At 67.9% G+C, this 16994-nt stretch overlaps 1 protein-coding gene across 1 annotated transcript; it reads right to left on the bottom strand.

Moving 5' to 3' along the window:
• Positions 1–861: 861 nt before the first annotated feature.
• MPC1 (mitochondrial pyruvate carrier 1) lies at positions 862–9321 on the bottom strand (the record flags this gene model as incomplete). Its single annotated transcript, XM_084259565.1, has 5 exons — positions 862–1113; positions 2395–2527; positions 2923–3019; positions 4131–4134; positions 9251–9321. 5 exons carry the CDS (start codon positions 9319–9321, stop codon positions 1092–1094), a joined length of 327 nt encoding a protein of 108 aa, XP_084115691.1. The 3' UTR covers positions 862–1091.
• Between the last annotated feature and the right edge of the window lie 7673 nt (positions 9322–16994).

Genomic DNA, 16994 nt, shown 5'->3' with positions numbered 1-16994 from the left:
GGCCCGCCCTGGGTGTCCCAGCAGGAGACAGAGCCCGGCAAGAGTGCGGGTGAGGGCTCGCGCCATGTTCCCGCCTCTGCACGGGGGGGCTGTGCCGGGAGGGGGGCCGGGGCGCTTCCGAGGCCCTGCCTCAGCCCCGTCTGAGCTCTGGCTCCTGTCAATGGGCTGTGGGAGGTGGGGCGGGGAGGGGGGGGGTCTCTGCCCTCAGGGTTTGCTGGACTCTTAGCCATGAGTCCCCGGTGGCCGGGCCCTCTGGGGCTGGAGCCTCTGCCTCGCACCCCGTGCTCTTGTGGGAGACAAGTTCACTGACCAGGCATGGCCTGGACTCTCTCGGATGCTGCCTTCTGACCTCCAGGGCCTACTCCTGAGCCCTGGGGCCCGGCGGTGCCCAACGGGGCTGATACCCACTGGCAGGCACCCCGGGAGGAGCTGAGGCTCTGAGGGGGCACCTCACTTAACAGCGAGACTAGCGCACGGCCCAGCAGACAGGGACAGACCCGGCCCCAGGAGGAGCGGTGACGGGGTGGCGGGAGGAGCCTGCGCCTGCGGGGCGTGCCTCAGGAGCGCTGTCCTCCCTGGCCTGGGCTCGGGCATGTGCCTTCCCTGCGAGGCCTGGGCCTGGGGGCCGGCGCCCAGCCACCCGCTAGAAGCCACGTCTGTCCCCAGGGCCGAGGGCTCAGTGAGGACCCGGGGCACGCAGGGCCAGCGGGGTTCAGAGGCCGCGAGGCGCCATGAGGACAGTGCGCCTTGCTCGAGGCCCGCCACCCCAGCCCTGCAACCCCCCCCCCCCCCCCCCGCCGCTGCGGGGTCTCTCCGGGAGAGGCCGCGGCACACACAGCAGAGAATCGTGCTCATCGGACAAGCGTCTGGGTCGTTTATTGCCTGTGAGAAGCAGCGCGTGGGCCCGTGGGCTCTGCTGGCCCGCGGGGAAGGTGCACTGGCGGGCGGCTCGCAGCCAGGGCGGGGCGGCCACGAGTCGGCGGGGTCTCGGCCACGTCCATAAAAAGTCTGGTCAGTAAAGACTGCGGCTGCGGGGCCCGGACGACGGCCCGCAGGAGACGGCGCCAGCGCCACGCGGCCTCGCCTCGCCGTTACTTGGCCCTTTTCGTCATCCTGGAAGCAAGCAGAGGGGACAGCCCGTGAGGCCTGCCGCCCAGGGGCGCCCCGCCACCGCGGGCTCACACAGCTGGGCTCGGGTCACGTTTCCTGACTGCCCACGGCCGGTGTGTGCGCACCCCGCGCCCCACACACACCACACCCGCCCCACGCCACACACGCCACACACACACACCACACCACACCCCGCACCACACACACGCACCATATCACCCATATCACACACCGCTGCAGGAGGCCTTGGAGCCCCAGCCAGATAAACTACTGGCAAGCAGCGAAGCTCAAAGGGCCTCACACCGTGGGGCCGAAGATTCCTTGTGCCTCACACCATGGGGCTGAAGATCTAACATTCCTTCACTTTTTGTTCTTGGTCATAAAAGGAAAAAAATTTCCCAAAAGGCACATCAGGCACTACATTATATACATCAATATACAGTAAATAAACGACACGGAAAATTATTTCTTAAAAACTAATTATTAAACAATTTGGCCCACTTGACAATGGGAGATGGTTTATTAAACATGCCTGACAAGCATTACAATACAACTATTATTGTAAGGTTTTTTTTGCCTTCCCTTGCAGTTTCTTGGGAAAGTTTTTAAATGAAACTATTTGAGTTAAGAAGTTTCTAGGTAGAGAAAGTTCTGATAGCTGAGTAGCAGCCGGCCCCTGGTGTGAAGGCCATGAGAATAAAAAAAATTCTTTCTTTGCTTAAGCTTTAGCTGATGGGAATGTTCTGGTGACTATCAATTGTGTTAGGTTATTGTTTAGCTGAAACAATAAATTTTAGTGTAAGACTTAGTTTTTTATTGCCTTCTTGCTGAGAGCACAAAAAAGAGATGCGCTAATTGTTTCTGCTTTGTTTCTATGAACTTGATAATGTAATCTCAATGCTTGCAAAAAACGTATAAATAAAGAATCTGCTGAGCCTTTCGGGCAGAAGATACTAGCACCTCACCAAGTGTCGGTGTCTTCTCATTCCCTTCCCCCCAGTCCCTAAGTTTCAAATCATTCGCCGACGCCGTCTCATCCTTTCAGAAACCCTGACACGACATTTTGCCGGAGGCTGGTCCCCGGCAAGTGGCGCCACACCCCGCACCACACACACGCGCCATATCACCCATATCACACACCATATCACCCCCACCCCCACCCCCACATCACCACACCCCCACACCCCCAATACGCCCAGCCCTCCTCCCAGGCCCCCAGCCCCTCCTAACAGGCCCGGAGCTGCGCTCCAGATTCCCCGGACACAGCGGCAAGGGGCTGCTTACTCGTACTTGATGAGCCGGCCGCCCTGGATGAGCTGGGCCACCTCGTTGGTGGCGTGGCACGCCAGGAGGAGCCAGTTTCGAGGCTGGACCTTGTAGGCGAATCTCATGAAGGTCAGGGAGTAACAGCAGAGGGCTGCGGCGGCAGAGCAGAGGGGCAGTGACTGACAGCGGGGGCGCGGGCATGGCCGAGGGGAGAGCTGCCTGCTAGCCTGGCCAGTGAGTAACCCTCTTGGGCAGGACAAGAGTGTGGGCTGTGCGCGGCCTGGCCCTTGTCTCCGTGCCCCCCAGTGTCCACAGCCCCTGTGTGGGAGTCTGTTCCCGACCCCAGCTAGGCCCCAGGGACGTGAGGCTTCCCAAGCAAAGTCCAGTGGACACCCCCCCCCCCACACACACGCAGAGGCTCCACCTGAAAGGCAAACAGCCTGGCACTCAGGCAAATATTTACAGTGGCCTCCCTGGAGGATCACAGTTTGAGCGGCCTGGGGCGCCTGCAGCCTCTGGGGACACAGGGTGCGCCCTCGCCCTTACCGAAGGTCATCCGCCCGCTGATGATCTCTGGGGACTTCTTCATGTCATTGATGGCGGCTATGGGGAGACCCCAGTTGGCGACTGGGCCCCAGAAGTGCTGTCAAGAGATGCGAGGGGAAGGAGAGGAAAGTTAGGGGGCCACGGGCGGCTGCGAGTCCTCAGCGTCAGTTTTCACCTCACCCCTGCGGTGCAGCCCCGGACGGTGGCTCGGAGGCGGGCCCTGGCGTTTGCGTGCGAGCCGGCGCCGAGCCGGCGCCGGGCCAGCGGCTCTGGGAGGGCCCCCGGACATGGAGGGTGTGACTAGGGACCGGGTCCCGCAGACCTGTGCTTCCTGGAGCCGCTGCGGCGAGCCTCGACCCACCCCTCTGTCACCGTGCCTTGAGGGGTGCGCAGGGGCCACATCCACTCGTTGTCTAATTTTGGAGGCGGAAGTCCTGTGGCTTTGGCCCATGAAAATGTGTTTTATTTGTGTACAACGTGCAGCTACTTTAACATACGAAGAGGCCGCCTTTGGCGGCCTGGTCACAGGGCACTGCGCAGCGGCAACGGCCCTCGCTTGACCGCACGCCAACTAGGAGTCGCCAGAAGCCAAGCCAGACGGGAGGCAGGCGGGAATCCGGAGGAGCACACACAGCAGAACCGACCGCTGGCCGCGGGCAGCTCCACGTGTCCGACAGCAGCAGAGGCCCTGGGGCAGGGCGGAGCCCGCGGGCGTGAACCCCTAGCTCCTGCTGCCCCTGCCGCCCCGACACTCGCTGGGAAGGGGCCTCTTATGTCTCCTGGGGCCCTCCCCTGCGTCCGACCTTCCTTTCCCTGCTCGGGCGCTTCCTGGGCGGTGCGGGGGCTCAGCCGCCAGCCTGGGGCCTGCAGCGCCACCCACACTGGGCAGAGGGGAGGGCGGCAGTCGGGCTGCGAGGGGCGTAGCGCGGGCGGCGGGCTTCTGGCTGCCAGCACCGAGCTGCGCAGAGGCGGGTTTCCTAAGAAGGTCATTTGGCCTCAGGAAGTCATGGTGCCCCCGCACCCCTCAGGCAGGCCAGCGCCCCCGTCTCACCCCACTGCTGGCCATGGCCACCCCGGCACCGTCCCGCAGGTGGTGGCATCCCGAGGGGACAGACGCCCAGGGACACTGGGCCAGCCCCTAGCCCGGAAGCCTGCCGCCCGCGCACGCCGGGGCACAGCCCTGGAAGGGAGGAGAGGGACCGTCTTACCGTGCTGTGCGGCGAGGCGCGGCCGAGTCCAGGCGGGAGGCATGGAGGGAAAGAAGAGAAAAGATGAGATGCCGTCCAAGACGGGGCTCCACGCCGAGCTCGGCCCCGCGCTCCGCGTCCTCTGCTGCAGCGCGCGGGAGCCACGGGACCGGTCGGCGGCTCTTGCAGAGAAGCCACGGTTCCCGCGACAACCGGCCCGACACACCCTTAAGCCTGGGAAAGGTGAGCCTGAGCTCTCGGCGCCGAGCCGCAGGAGAGCACCGTTCCGGGGAAAACGATGCAGCTCACCAGAAAGAGCCGCACAGGGAACCGGCAATTTTCTAGAAGTCGCATTAACAAAGTAAAAGGAAACAAGAGAGCTTTATTAAGCTTATTTACTCCAACACGTCACAAAATACTCTGACTCGAGCGCGGCCCGCAGGCACCTGTTCCTGGGGCGCGGCGGCCTCCGGGCGGGGCGGATGCGGGCGGGCAGCACGGGCTTTCGCTCAAGACCACAGGCTGGGGAGAGCCGAGCGCTGCAGAGCCCCATGAACACGCACTTTCCACTGTTGCCTGCTAAGAGATGATCACCAGGTGAGCCCCCAAAACAGACCCAAGAGCCTGGAGAGTCACACCTGCTCCCTCCTGGACGCCGGGCCCTGTGGCCGGCGGCGCAATGCTCACGAGGGACCTCCCGGGGGAGCGACCAGTGGACACCGCCAGGGCTGAGCGAACTGCTCTTTGAAGGCCAAAGCTGACACCACCTAGAAGCACGTGGAAGGTTCTAGAGCGGGTCACGTTTCTTTCTGAAACGGCGACTCGTGCTGGTAGCGCTGACTTTCTCTGTCGAGGCGAAGTGCTAAACACCCACTTATTCTCTGCCGGAATGAAATGGTAACACCCTTCATCAAGACTCGCAACCAAATGCGGTTCTGGCCGTGTCCACGCAGCGGTCAGGAGGCCCGAGCGCGCAGCCGGGCGTGTCTGTCGAGAGCTACGACACCCGGGGCGGCTCCTGTCGGGGAGCTTCGTCCTCAGCACCGGACTCCGCCCGTGGGCGCGCGGGGCGGGGGCCTCGGGGCAGACGGGGTCCGGGGAGGGCGCCCGCCTCTCGCCCCGCCCGGCCTGGGAAAGGCGACAACAGCTCCGCCGTGACGGAGCCACTGTGAGTGCGCTCGGCGCGGGGCTCCCTGGGGCGGCGGGCGGGCCGGGAGAGACAGGCCGGCCAGTCGGCGTCTGTCCTCACGACGGTGAGTTCACGAGACCAGCCCGTCACGCGGGGACGCGGTGAGCCCGCGCGGAAGCCGGGGCCGTGGGGGCCGCGCAGCCTCGGCTGTTCCGTCCAGACCCCACGCGCGGTCCAGTCCTCGGGGGTGAGAGCAAGGGCGCTGCTCCTCGGGGCTGGTCTTGCTCTCGCCTCGGCGGGGACCCGGCCTGGCCTGTCAGTTTCTTCTGAGCCCATTTTCCTCCTCCTCACGTCTCCTGGGCCTGCCGCGTCTCTCCCGCTTTCACGCCGCGACTGGCGGCCTCTGCCTTCTCTGGAGATGCCGGGACAGGCCCCCGCCAGCTCCGACTGCGCCAGCGACGCCCGGCAGAGCCGTCTGTGGCAGCGCCGGAGCGGGCGGGCGGCCAGGCCGGGGCCTCCCAAAGGCAGTTCTGGCCGCCGGAACCTCCTGGCGCTTCCCATCTCCTGCCAAGCCGCGCCCGGTTTTCCAGCCCGAGTTGAGGCGGAAGAAGCGCGACAGCTGGAGACGGGGCAGCCGCGGCAGGTGCTGGCCGCACTAACTTGTCTGGCAGGCGAGGCCTGGAGACGGAGCCTGTCCCGGTGCTCTGAGACTCTCGGTGCCAGGTCTGCCTTCAGAGCTTTGGGCTTCGCCCAGAGTTGCAGGCGCAGGGCAGGGAAGGGGCAGCGAGGGCAGGGCAGGCGGCGCTGGGTGGCCGGGAGCAGGTGTGGGGCGGTGCCGGAAGCCTGGTCTGCTAGGCCGGCCGTTCTTCGGCGCCACTGTTTTGCCTTGAGCCCTAGACCAGTGTCCGGTTTTGGCATTCCAAGTTTGGCATCCGGAGCGGGGCAGGCTTTCTGCTTGGCTGGACAAGCCTCTCAGGCGGCGGATATGTGAGGCCCAGGCTGACGCCAGCTCTGCAGCGCCGCCACGCCTGTCCTGGGGTCAGGGTGACCCCGGAGGCCGCCGAGCAGCTACGCCCCCGTGAACGCAGACGGGCCCTTGCCAGCTGCGGACGGTCTCGGCGAACCCTCCCGAGCTGGAGACTGCCAGGCCCGCGAGATGGCGAACGGGCTTTAAAGCCCTGCTGCCCGCGTCCTCCCGAAGGGAACTTCCTTGAGGCAGGCATCCGAGTCCGCGGCCTCCCCAGGGGGGCTCTCTGGGGCAGATCTGCACAGAGCTCGGCTGGCTCAGCCACCAAAATACACGCCCCATCTGGAAACCTACTTGCTCTTCTTCCTTTATTCTTTTTTTTTCAAGATTTATTCATGCCTACAAGAGCTGGGGTGCAAGCCGGAGGTGTGTGTGTGGGGGGGTGAGAAGACTCCCCAGAGACAGCGTGGGGAGCAGAACAGGTGGATCTACTGAAATCCATGGCTGAGGGGAGCAGCGGGCAAGTCAGGGGAGGTCTGGGGCGTCCTGTGGGTCACTCCCCGGCCGGGGATGGAACTTGCGCTGCAGTGGCTGCCGACAGCTTCACAGCGCCGAGACTCCCCCCCCCCCCCGTGCCACCAGGGAGGCCCCTCTTCCTCCATTCTTGATCCAAAACTCCGGGGGAAAAGAGCTAAAAAGACTCTCTTCTCTCACTCTACCAAGAAAGACCGGAGGGAAACCGTTTCCAAAAAAAAAAAAAAAGATAACAGAGATCCAGAAAGTTCTTGATTCTCAGTCCCCATGAAGGCAGGAACAAAGACAGGCGTGCGAAGGGGTGGCAGCCGCCGGGAAGAGGAAGAGCGCGCCCGGGGCGCGGGGGCTGAGGCGACGGAGACGCAGAGACTGCGCGTTGTCGGACGGCCCGGCCAGGCCCAGGCGGGCGCAACCCCAGCCCGCGGCTCACAGCCCAGGCCACGGCCCCGCCGCGCGCCAGACCAGCAGAGGCGGCGGCTGCTCACGGCGCTCGGGCCCGCGGGCCGCCCTCGCCGCTGTCTGGTCTTCCATTCTGGGCCGGGCCCGGCCTCTTCCTCCTGCTTCTTGGAAGGTCCCTTCCGTGAGAAAGTCATCTCAGCCGTGTTCCCAGAACCTGACTGACAGAAATTCACCCTCTGTGGGAAATGTGATGTCAACTTTGTGCTGAAAAAATGGAGGGAGTTGCAGGAACGGCGAGTCCGAAGGACGAAAACAAGCGCCAGGTGGCGCACGGGGGATGCTGCGACCCAGTAAGAAGCTGAGCGAAGCCGCTCCGCATATTTTTGTTTCCAGAAGGGTGTTAGTTTGAAGCCCCCGTCCTGCCGCGAGCCGCCCCGGGAGGGGGTTTGTTCTCTCACGAGGAAGGTGGGGACAGGGGCGCCTCCCTGGCCAAGTCCAGGAGGAAGGCTGCTCTGTCCAGGGGAAGAGGCTCCCATGGAAGCTCCTGCAGTTGGGCTCCAGACCCCCAAGTGCCCTCCGAGGCTGTGGCAGGTCGCGGGCAGCCCCGAGCGGCGGGGACCCCAAGGCGGCCGGGCCACTTTGGGGGCTGCACAACAGTGATTCAGATGGGGAGCCCGGACACACCCACACTGGGGCGACCTCCCCCCACACCTGCAGAACAAGCTGTTCAGAGAGGGACAGACGGGCCAGGGAGGGGCCGGTCAGTCTCACAGAGGGCTGCACCCGGCACGGGCAGTGAACCCCCTCCGGAGAGGTGTGCTGCAGCCCAGCGGCTGTGGGCTCAGGGCCCCCTGGCTTGGGGCGCCCCCTTGAACTGTCGTCAGGTGCCCCATCGCAGGGCCTTCCTGGATGCTGCAAGTCTGCCTTGCTTTACTCAAGCAACGCCGGAGCCAGAAAGGAGAGGTGCCGCCGCGCCGCGTGCAGCTGACCTTAGGGGAGCAGGCAGGGCCCGGACAGCTGGCGCTCAGCAAGCAGCCAGCGGGGCGGCCGGCACCCTCCAGGCCAGGCCCTCCTCCTGGGAATGGGCTGGCCAGTCCTGCCAGGGAAGAGATGAGCACCTGCCCCAGGCCAAGGGGACACGCCACGCCGGACGAGAGGCCTCCCCCTTGGAGACCCCCGGTGAGTAGTGACCTCGTCTCCCCCCTTTGACCTTGGCCGGCCACTATTACAAGGTCCACAAGGAGAGAACGTCAGTAAAAACCCGAAGATTCAAAACCGGCGACACTTGGCAGGAGGGACCAGGAACACGCTCGGTGCTGCAGCCCTGCCGCCCCCACGGCCTGACCGGGGCCCGCGCGGCCCGGGCCTGGGGACGGACGGGGCGAGGCCGCGCGGGGGCGAGAAGCTGCTGCCCGGCTCTTCCCTCTGCCCGGCGGGACTCCTGCCCTCACGGCGGCCGCCGGGCGGGAGGGCCGCGCGCAGCACCACGGCGCCGGCCAGGCCCGACGGGAGCCCGTCCGCGGGCCCGGGTGCCCCGGCTGCCGCCCGCGGCGCCGCCCTGCCCGCCGCGGCTCCCGCCTTCCAGCGCCTGGAAACGCCGCTTCCCCCGGGCCCGCGCCGGCGGGGGGGGGGGGGGGGGAGCGCGGCCTCTCGCGCACCAAACCCTCCCGCAGGGCCGGGCCGGCGCCGGGCGGCCGAGACGGGGAGGCCGCGCCCCCCCCGCGCCCTGGCCCGGCGGGAAGGACGCGCGCCGCGTGCCCTTGGGGCGCCGCCGTCCGCCGCGGAGGCCGCCCCCCCCCTCGCTGCGCCCCAGCCCGGGCCCCGCGGGGCGGACACCCGCGGGCGCCGCGGCCCCGGCCCCGGCCCCCCGCGCCCCCGGCCCCCCGCGCCCCCGGCCCCCCGCGCCCCCGGCCCCCCGCGCCCCCGGCCCCCCGGCCCCCCGCGCCCCCCGGCCCCCCGCGCCCCCGGCCCCCCGCGCCCCCGCCCCCCGCGCCCCTGCGCCCCCCGCGCCCCCGGCCCCCCGGCCCCTGCGCCCCCGGCCCCCCGCGCCCCTGCGCCCCCCGCGCCCGGGCCGGGGTCCCCGCCCGCGCCCGCCCGCCCGCCGCGGGTCACCTGAGCAGGTAGTCGCGGAAGTCGCGGCTGCGGAGGTAGTCCGCCGCCCTGCGCGCCAGCGCGCCCGCCATGCCCGCCGATGCGCCGCCGCCGCGCCGGGCACGCGCAGCGCCGAGGGAGGCCCCGCCCGCCCCCGCCCGCCCCCGCCCCCGCCCGACGCCGCGGCGCCCGCCCCGCCCAACCGTCCAATCGCAGGGCGCGGGGCGGCCGGCGGCGGCGCGGATTGGCCGGCGCGGGCCGCGCCCTCCCCCCGCCCCTCGGCCCGAGGGGGCGGGGCCGCGGGAACATGGCCGGCGCCGCGGGGATTGGCTGGCGGTTGCCGGGCGCCCGCCCCCCGCCCCCCGCCCCCCGCCCCGCGCTGCGGCTGTCCTCGGAACGCGCGGGCGGCTCCCCCGCCTGCGTGGGCCCCCAAGGGCGCCCCGCCCCGCGCGGGCCCGGCCCCCGCCCCCCAAGGGCACCTCGACCCGCGTGGGCCCGGCCCCCGCCCCCCAAGGGCGCCCCGACTCGCGGGGCACCGCCGTCGACCCCCAAGGGCGCCCCGACCCCCTGGGCTGCGGCGGGGACCCCCGTTTCTGTTTCCACTGGAAATCCCCTTTGCCGGGAGGGGGGGGATGGGGAGGGGGAGGGGGATGGGGAGGGGGGATGGGGCGGGGAGTGGGGGGGTGGGGGTCGGGGGCGGCGGGGAAGGGCCCTCAGGCTGTGAGGACAGGTCAGGCGCAGCTGGCTGCGCGTGGACGGAGGAACGCCTGGGTCGTGTCCGGGGCGCCGGAGGAGAGTTGGGGTGCTGCTGGGGGAGAGTTGGGGTGCTGCTGGGGGCGGGAAGCGGGGCTGGGGACTGTTCCTGCTGGAACGGGGGACGCAGCCCCGAGGAGAGGGGCCGTGGCCAGCCCGTGCCCTCACCCCCCCACGCAGCGCCCCCCGCCCCGCGGCCTCCCCTCGGCCGACCCGGCTGTGGAGGGTCCGCGAGGCCTGTGAGGCCTGTGAGGCCCGTATCACGGATTTGTATCCGAAGTGCCCGTCTCGCTGGGTCACGAGTAGTTTTTATTCAGTAATTTCCTCTTTATTGAGCACGCCGTCTTTGTCCACCTCTTGGCAGACGCGCCTTCATCCCAGAAACCCGAAGGCAGGCGCAGGACAACAGCCCTCGGTAAACTCTGCCAGCTGCCCAGCGCCAGCTGCCGGGCCCCAGGCCCAGCGAACACCCCAGGGTCACGGATGTTTCAGCTGCTGTGAAACAGCAGCTCCCGGCCGGTGCCTGTCGGCGGGACAATTTCTTTTCTTTTTTCTTTTTTAAAGACTTATTTATGTATGCATACAAGAGCTGGGGTGCAGGCCAGAGGTGCAGGGGTGCGAGGACTCCCCAGAGACAGAGTGGGGAACAGAACAGGCAGAGACACTGAGGGGGCAGCGGGGAGGCAGGAGGGGTCTGGGGGATCAAACTCATGCTGCAGCGGCTGCGGACAGCTTCAGTGCGCTCTGCTTAACCCCTGCACCACCAGGGAAGCCCATCAGCTGGACAGTTTCTGGCCGTGGCGCTGGCCAGCGTGCCTGCTTGGAGCGTGAGGTGGCAATTGGGTAGGAGTCCTCGGGAGGCGCGGCGCGGGGAGAGTGACAGCAGCTCCCTTCAGAGCCCGGGCCGCTTGCTGGGCTGCCTGCCCTTGTGGCAGAAATGGGTTCTGTGGCCCCCAGCAGCCAGGCAAGAGGACTCAAGGCTCCCGTGCGGCCTCTTTCTCGGGCCACAGGTCGCCGTGTCTCCTCCTGCACTCACAGGTCTGTGGGCAGAAGCCGGTTGGCCTGCGGGCAGACAAAGCTTCCCTCCGCTGCCTTCATCCTTGGCTCGGAATGGAGACACTTAGGGCCACTGCAGATCTGCCAACTCCGCTCCTCGTCCCCCTTCCTAAGTGACGTCCAAGCAGTTGAGAAATGGATGTACATTCTGGTTACCTAACATCGGTTGAACAGTTTTTCATGCCTGTGAATTTATTATAAGCTGCATCCCCCTCCCCGCCCCCTCCTGCCTGAGGTGGGGCTGCCTGCTGGTGCCTCTGGGTGCATCCCAGGCGCCCTCTGGCGCGCCACAGGGCCTGGGGCAGTGGCCAGGGGTTGCTCTCCTCTTGGCCAGTTTCACCTGAGAAGCTGCAGCTCTGCAGCTCCCCGGGGGACCGGCTGGGGACCTGGGTGCTGAGGCCTCATCCGGCCTCAGGCTCACCAGCAGGTGGTGGCGCGCTAAAGCGAAGGTCCCAACACCGGAGAGCTGACCCGGCCGCTCGCGGGGAGTCGACCGCATTGGTTGATTTCTCCAGAAACCTTTCACCTACAAAGCGGCTGGCGCGACAGGGTTCGCTGGCTCAGGCTGCACGCGCCGGCGGGTGCCGGGTCCGGGTGCCCTTCTGGGCTGATCTGGAAGCTAATATTTGGTTTGACCTCATCCGTTCTCTTTGGCTTCTAGGCCAAGAGGGAAGCTGCACTGGAGCAACAGTTACCTGAGGAAGTGGCGTCGCAGGGCCCTGCCAGCCCCAGGAGGGACCAGGGGGCCGGCACCCCCTCCGTCCTGTCCCGGCTGGGCCACACCTCCCTCTGACTGACCCTGTGCGGGTGCTGAGGCAGGAGCTGGGATTTGAACCTGTGACCTCCAGCGGCCCGGTGCGCACGTCTCTGCTTCCACGCGCTGTGGGCCGGTGTCCATGTCAAGCTTTCCAGAGACTTGGGCGTGGAGGGCCCAGGAGGGAGGGGAGGATTTTCCAGGGAGGGAAGCAGCCAGGCCCTTGTGTGCGCCCATCCCGTGCCTCTCTGCCCCATGGCAGGGCCGCCCAGCGGCTGGCAGGTGCTGCTCCGGGCTCAGGTAAACCTGGACAGGTGGGCGTTCTGCCTTCCAACTGGAGAAAGGGGGTGGGGGAAGAGGAGGGAGCATGGGCTCAGCGCAGGAGGGAGGGGGCTCCAGGGAGCGGGCCGGCCACTGGCCCCGCTGGGGCTGGAGGACGTGCAGAGACCTGCGCTCAGGGCCCGCGGGGGGGACGTGCTGCCGTGGGGGGGAGCCCAGACAAAGGGTCTGGATGTGGCCTTGGGAAGTGTTGTGGATGACAGGGCTGCGCCGAGCCAGCGCCCGGGAGCAGAGGCATCGTGGCCGCGGCTCGGGTAAGAGCGGCGCGCGCCGCTGAAGGGCCGGGGCCACGTGTGCGTGTGACCCCGTGTGGCGGCCCCGGAGGCAGCATTTCACTAAGTCACAAACCGGGCCGTGCTCCTCGGCAGGGCCCCCCACTGGGGGTGCTGTGGAAGTGTGGGTGCAGGGCCTGCCAGCAGGTCTGTCCTCTGAGCATCCTCCTCGGGGCTCCCCAGGTGTGTTCACCCCATGTCACCGCTTTTGCATCATTTTCCCGCAGGGGCGTAAAGAGCTTCTCTACTGAAGTGCTTGCTAAGTAGCGTTTAGCCCCCCAAGGGGGTTTTGATGGGGAAACGGAAACACCCGAGACAGCGAGAGCTGGGGCAGCACAGCCCGGGCAGCCCCATCTTGCCCCGTGGCAGGGCTCCGGTCTCTGCTTAGCTCTGGGGAGGCGGCCAGGGCAGGACCTGCGGGCTGTCCCCGGGGCCCTCCCGCCCCATCTGGGAGGGGTAGCTGCCCACGTGCGCGCTGCCAGTGAGCCTGCCGGGTGAGCGGGCTTCCCCTGCGGCCCGCCTGCTGGATTCGGGCTGACTCTGGCCTCTAGCGGCGGGTGGGACACTCGCGCTGTCGGTGGAGATGTCCTCCCGCACCAAGGGCTGGCAGAGACTATCCTGACTCAGTTCAGCGCCTCCCCTGCTCACCCCCCAGATTGCTCCTGGCCTGAGGCCTTGGGTCAGGACCACAGGAGGAGACCCGCCCTCAGGCCTCCGGGTGGGGGAGGACGGTGCCCCCCTGAGGCCCAGGCTGGCCCAGGCCGCATGACATAACCAGCCCGCACGCGACCAGGCGCATGTAGTCTGCCCACAGCGCCAAGCGAGCCAAGAAACACTGTCCGACCTGCCGCTCAGGCTCGTCTATCACACGCGCGTGATGGGTGTGCAGGGGCGCGGGGTTCAGGGAGCCAGCCCTCGGGCTCCCCCTGAGAAAGCTCCACCGGCGCCCCCCTCTAGAGGCACAGGGCGAGCCCCCCACAGGCAGAGATGTTTAGGGACAGCCGAAGGGCCGGTTTGTTATGAAAGGGCAGGGCAGGCAGGGCAGGGGCTAGGAAGGGGGCAGGGCAGGCAGGGCAGGGCTGGCACAGACACCAGCGCGCAGAGAGCTCCCCCAGAGGGACAGGCTTGCTGAGAGCGAGGCCTGCCGGGCCCCAGGGGGGGCTCTTCTCTGGGGGCTCGCTCCTGTCTCCACAGTGAGACGACTCACTTCCGGGGTGTGCCTGGGCCGGTCTGTGAGGACGGGTCTCTCTACAAAGGCCGTGTGCACCCCCGGCTCTGCTCCATGCCCTGGTACTCCCGCAGCCTCTGACACCCTTGGCCGTCGGGGCCTGAGGACTGTCCTTCCTGCGGCCGGTTACGGCTGCGTCACCATGTCCACCCCTGCAGGCCTGGCCCCGCCGCCTGCGTCCTGCTGTCCCGCTCTCAGCCCCAGCAGCAGCAGGTAGGCGAGGAGGCAGCAGCGGGACGCAGCAGTCACCTGTCACCATGGCAGCCCGCTGCGGGGTCTAGCTGCTGGCCCGCGATGGGCCATGCAGCTCAGCACGAGCCCCAGGCCCAGCGACGGCCTCTCCACGCCTGCAGGTGCGCGGCTGTGCCTGCTTCCGGCCCTTTGTCGACGGCTGTGTCCACCTGTGCACCTGCCGGAGGACAGGGAGCCGTGTCCATTGTAAGACTCGGCAGGGTCAGGGGCAAGTGGGGGCGGTGGCCAAGGCCCTGGGAGTGCGAGGTGCCCTGGCCAGCGTGGCTGTGCCCTGGCGGTGGCTGAGGGGGGCGCCCCTGGGGGACCCTTGGCCCAGCTCTTGAGATGACGGGACGTTGTGGAGGGTCGCCTGCTCCACGTCGTGCCAGACAACTGGGTCAGACAGCCGGGCCCCACAGCTCACGCTCAGCAAACACGTCCCGCGCCCCTGCAGACACGCCAGGGCCCCTCAGCGTCCTGCTCCGCAGCGGCCCCGCGGGGTCCCGTGCAGGCCGGGGCGGGGCGGGGTTAAAGGCCACGTGGCACTGGGGCCCGCGGCGCAGGTGGAAGTGGGAGACGGGTGTTTCCTCCAGGGTCGGGTATCCCCGTGTGGCCGCCGGCGCCTTGTACCCGGCTCCTGGTCCTACAAGGGGACACGCAGGGCCGGGCGGGCACAGCGGCAGGAAGCAGACAGGGCAACCCCTCACCCTCTCGGGAACGCCCGGCCCCGCGGCGGCACGACTCAGGGCATGCTGGGCTGTGGGACGCAGCGCGGCCTGTTACAGCGCGGGCGCACCACGCAAGGGTCTCCCCCGGGGGCCCTGCCCACTGGGGGAGCCGTAGAGCAGCGGAGGGGCCCAGCGGGCGGGGACACCGGCGACCAGGTTGCAGCCTGGGGGAGGCGCGCGGAGCGGAGACGGGAAAAGCCACCATCTCGGACTTGGCCCTGCCCAGGGAAACGTGGGGGCCCGGGAAGGAGGCGCTGGGAGGAGACAGAGCGTGGGTGCGAGACTGGGGGGTGACCGTGGTCTCCCTCCTTCCCCCCAGACCCGCCTGGCCCTCGCCCGCCTGCTGGCCCTGCCAGAAGGGCCCGTGGGGCGGCGCGCAGGCCTCGAGGCCCTGCTTGGGGCCACGCCTGTGTGGCTGGCACTGGCGACGGGATGGGAAACGCTGCCCTTTCTCCTCGCCGCCCCCTGCTGCAGGCGCCCTCACCCGGGGCCCCGTGGAGAGGGTCCCAAGGGCGGCTATTGCGTAGAAGAATATTGCACTTCATAAAACCCGTGTTTATTCCAAAAATCTATTCAGAAAGTCTGGAAAGCGTAATAAATACCTGTACAGGGGCCGCCCCTCTCAGACACACAATGTAAAGCGTGAACATGAACTGGGCTGCAAAGGCGCGGGGCGGGTAAACACAGTGCTGGTCACGGGGCCGGCCGCGGGGCGGGGAGGCTGCTGGGCACCGGCCTCGCCCTCAGGGACACGCTCGGTCTGGAATCTCAGAGGCTCGAAGATACAAATGACCCCCAAGGGCCGGGCGGCCTGGGGCGACACGCCGGGGCGGGCACCTCTCCCTCGGGACGGGGCACAGGCCCGCCCTGGCGTGGGGCCGAGTGCGGGCTGGATCCTCAGTCTGGTCTCGCCACGGGGCTGACGCCGCCCGAGCAGGGCAGCATCCGACTTGCGTGCAGCCGCACCGGGAGCCCCAGAGCCAGGAGGAGAGAGGCGGGGGCCGGGCTCGCCCAGCACAGCCACGACTGCTCTGGGGACACTCCGGGGAGAACGCCCCACCGACCTCTCCAGGCGCCTGTATCTGGGCCCCAGCGGGAGCGCGGGGGTAGGGGTGGGGGGTGGGGGGGGCAGAGGTATTTCACGGACCACGTTCAAGTACAGCTGCTTGTGGGGGGCGGGGCGGGGCTGCGGGGAGCACAGGCTGGCCCTGAGGCGGCCCCCCTGGGGCGGAGCAGGCACACCCCGCTCTCCCGCCCGCGTGCCTGCAGCCTTCAGCCCCCAACCAGGCCCGGCCGAGGCCCCCAGGGCTGCCCTCGGCCCACAGTGGAGCCGGGGCCGGTCGGCTCCGGGGGCGGGACCCAGGGCCTAAGCAGGACCCCGTTTTTCCGCAGACTCTGATGATCAGTGAAGTAACAGACCGGAAACCAACTGTTACGGGCGGAAGTTGCCTCAGCTTTGGGACAAGCATTTTGTGTTGAGAAGACACGAGACAGGCCTAGCGGGGCGGGGACTGGCCCAGGGGCCGGCCCGCCTCGGGCTCTTGCCTGCTCTGAGATTCTCCGCAAGGAAACCCCACGGGATAAATTAAAGCTTCTGAAATAAGTTAATGTTTTAAGGCCTGAAGAGGATCAGACCCACCTAATTTGAGAATGTGGCACTTATTTTTTTGGATTGAAGGGAAGCTGGAAACTGGGGACCACCACCGTTTGGGGGCGCAGCTGGCACCTCCGGCTCCCACCCTGGGGACGGTCACCAGAAAGGTCACGGCCGGCCAGCTCTCTCTGCCGGGGTGGGGGCGGGCGGGCGGGCGGCCACGCGCTCGGCCCTGCGCGGACGCCACGCCCACCCCGGGTCACCACCCCAGACACACACGCACGTGAAGGGGCGCTTGTGCAGGGCGCGCACACACACAGAAGCAGGGCCCTAACCCTCCTGCCGCGGCAGAGCCCGGGGAGGACGCACGGGGCAGCACAGAGCTTGGGCTGCCGACATCACAGCTTTTCCGCGGACTAGAAAGTGGAAGCCGAAGGCACAGCCGCGCCCTGGGTGGCCCGGAGCCCTCGGCCCGTGGTCAGCCCTGCAGCCCCGAGGCCTCCCACCGCCAGCTGCCTGGGCATGGACGGCTTCTCCCGGGGGACACGCCACTCTCAGGAAACGTGGTCGTCGAGGCAGAGGTGCTGCCGCCGTCTGGGGGGCTCTCTCTGCACTCCGACCCGCTCTTTGGACCACATGGCCGGAGCTGCTGGCCACCACCCTCCGCCTGGCCGGTGCGTCTTTTCAGCACAGCCTCGACAGTTGGGGGGGACGTTGGTTCGTCTGAGCAGAAGTGCGGCCTCGGGGGCCTGGCAGGCGTGGGACGGGCGCGGGCGCAGTGTCCGTCGGCAGAGCCCAGGTGGGTGGAGG

This window comes from Talpa europaea (assembly GCF_964194135.1).
Source record: "Talpa europaea genome assembly, chromosome: 2".
Taxonomy (NCBI): Eukaryota; Metazoa; Chordata; class Mammalia; order Eulipotyphla; family Talpidae; genus Talpa; species Talpa europaea.
This window is presented reverse-complemented; position numbering and strand designations above follow the sequence as displayed.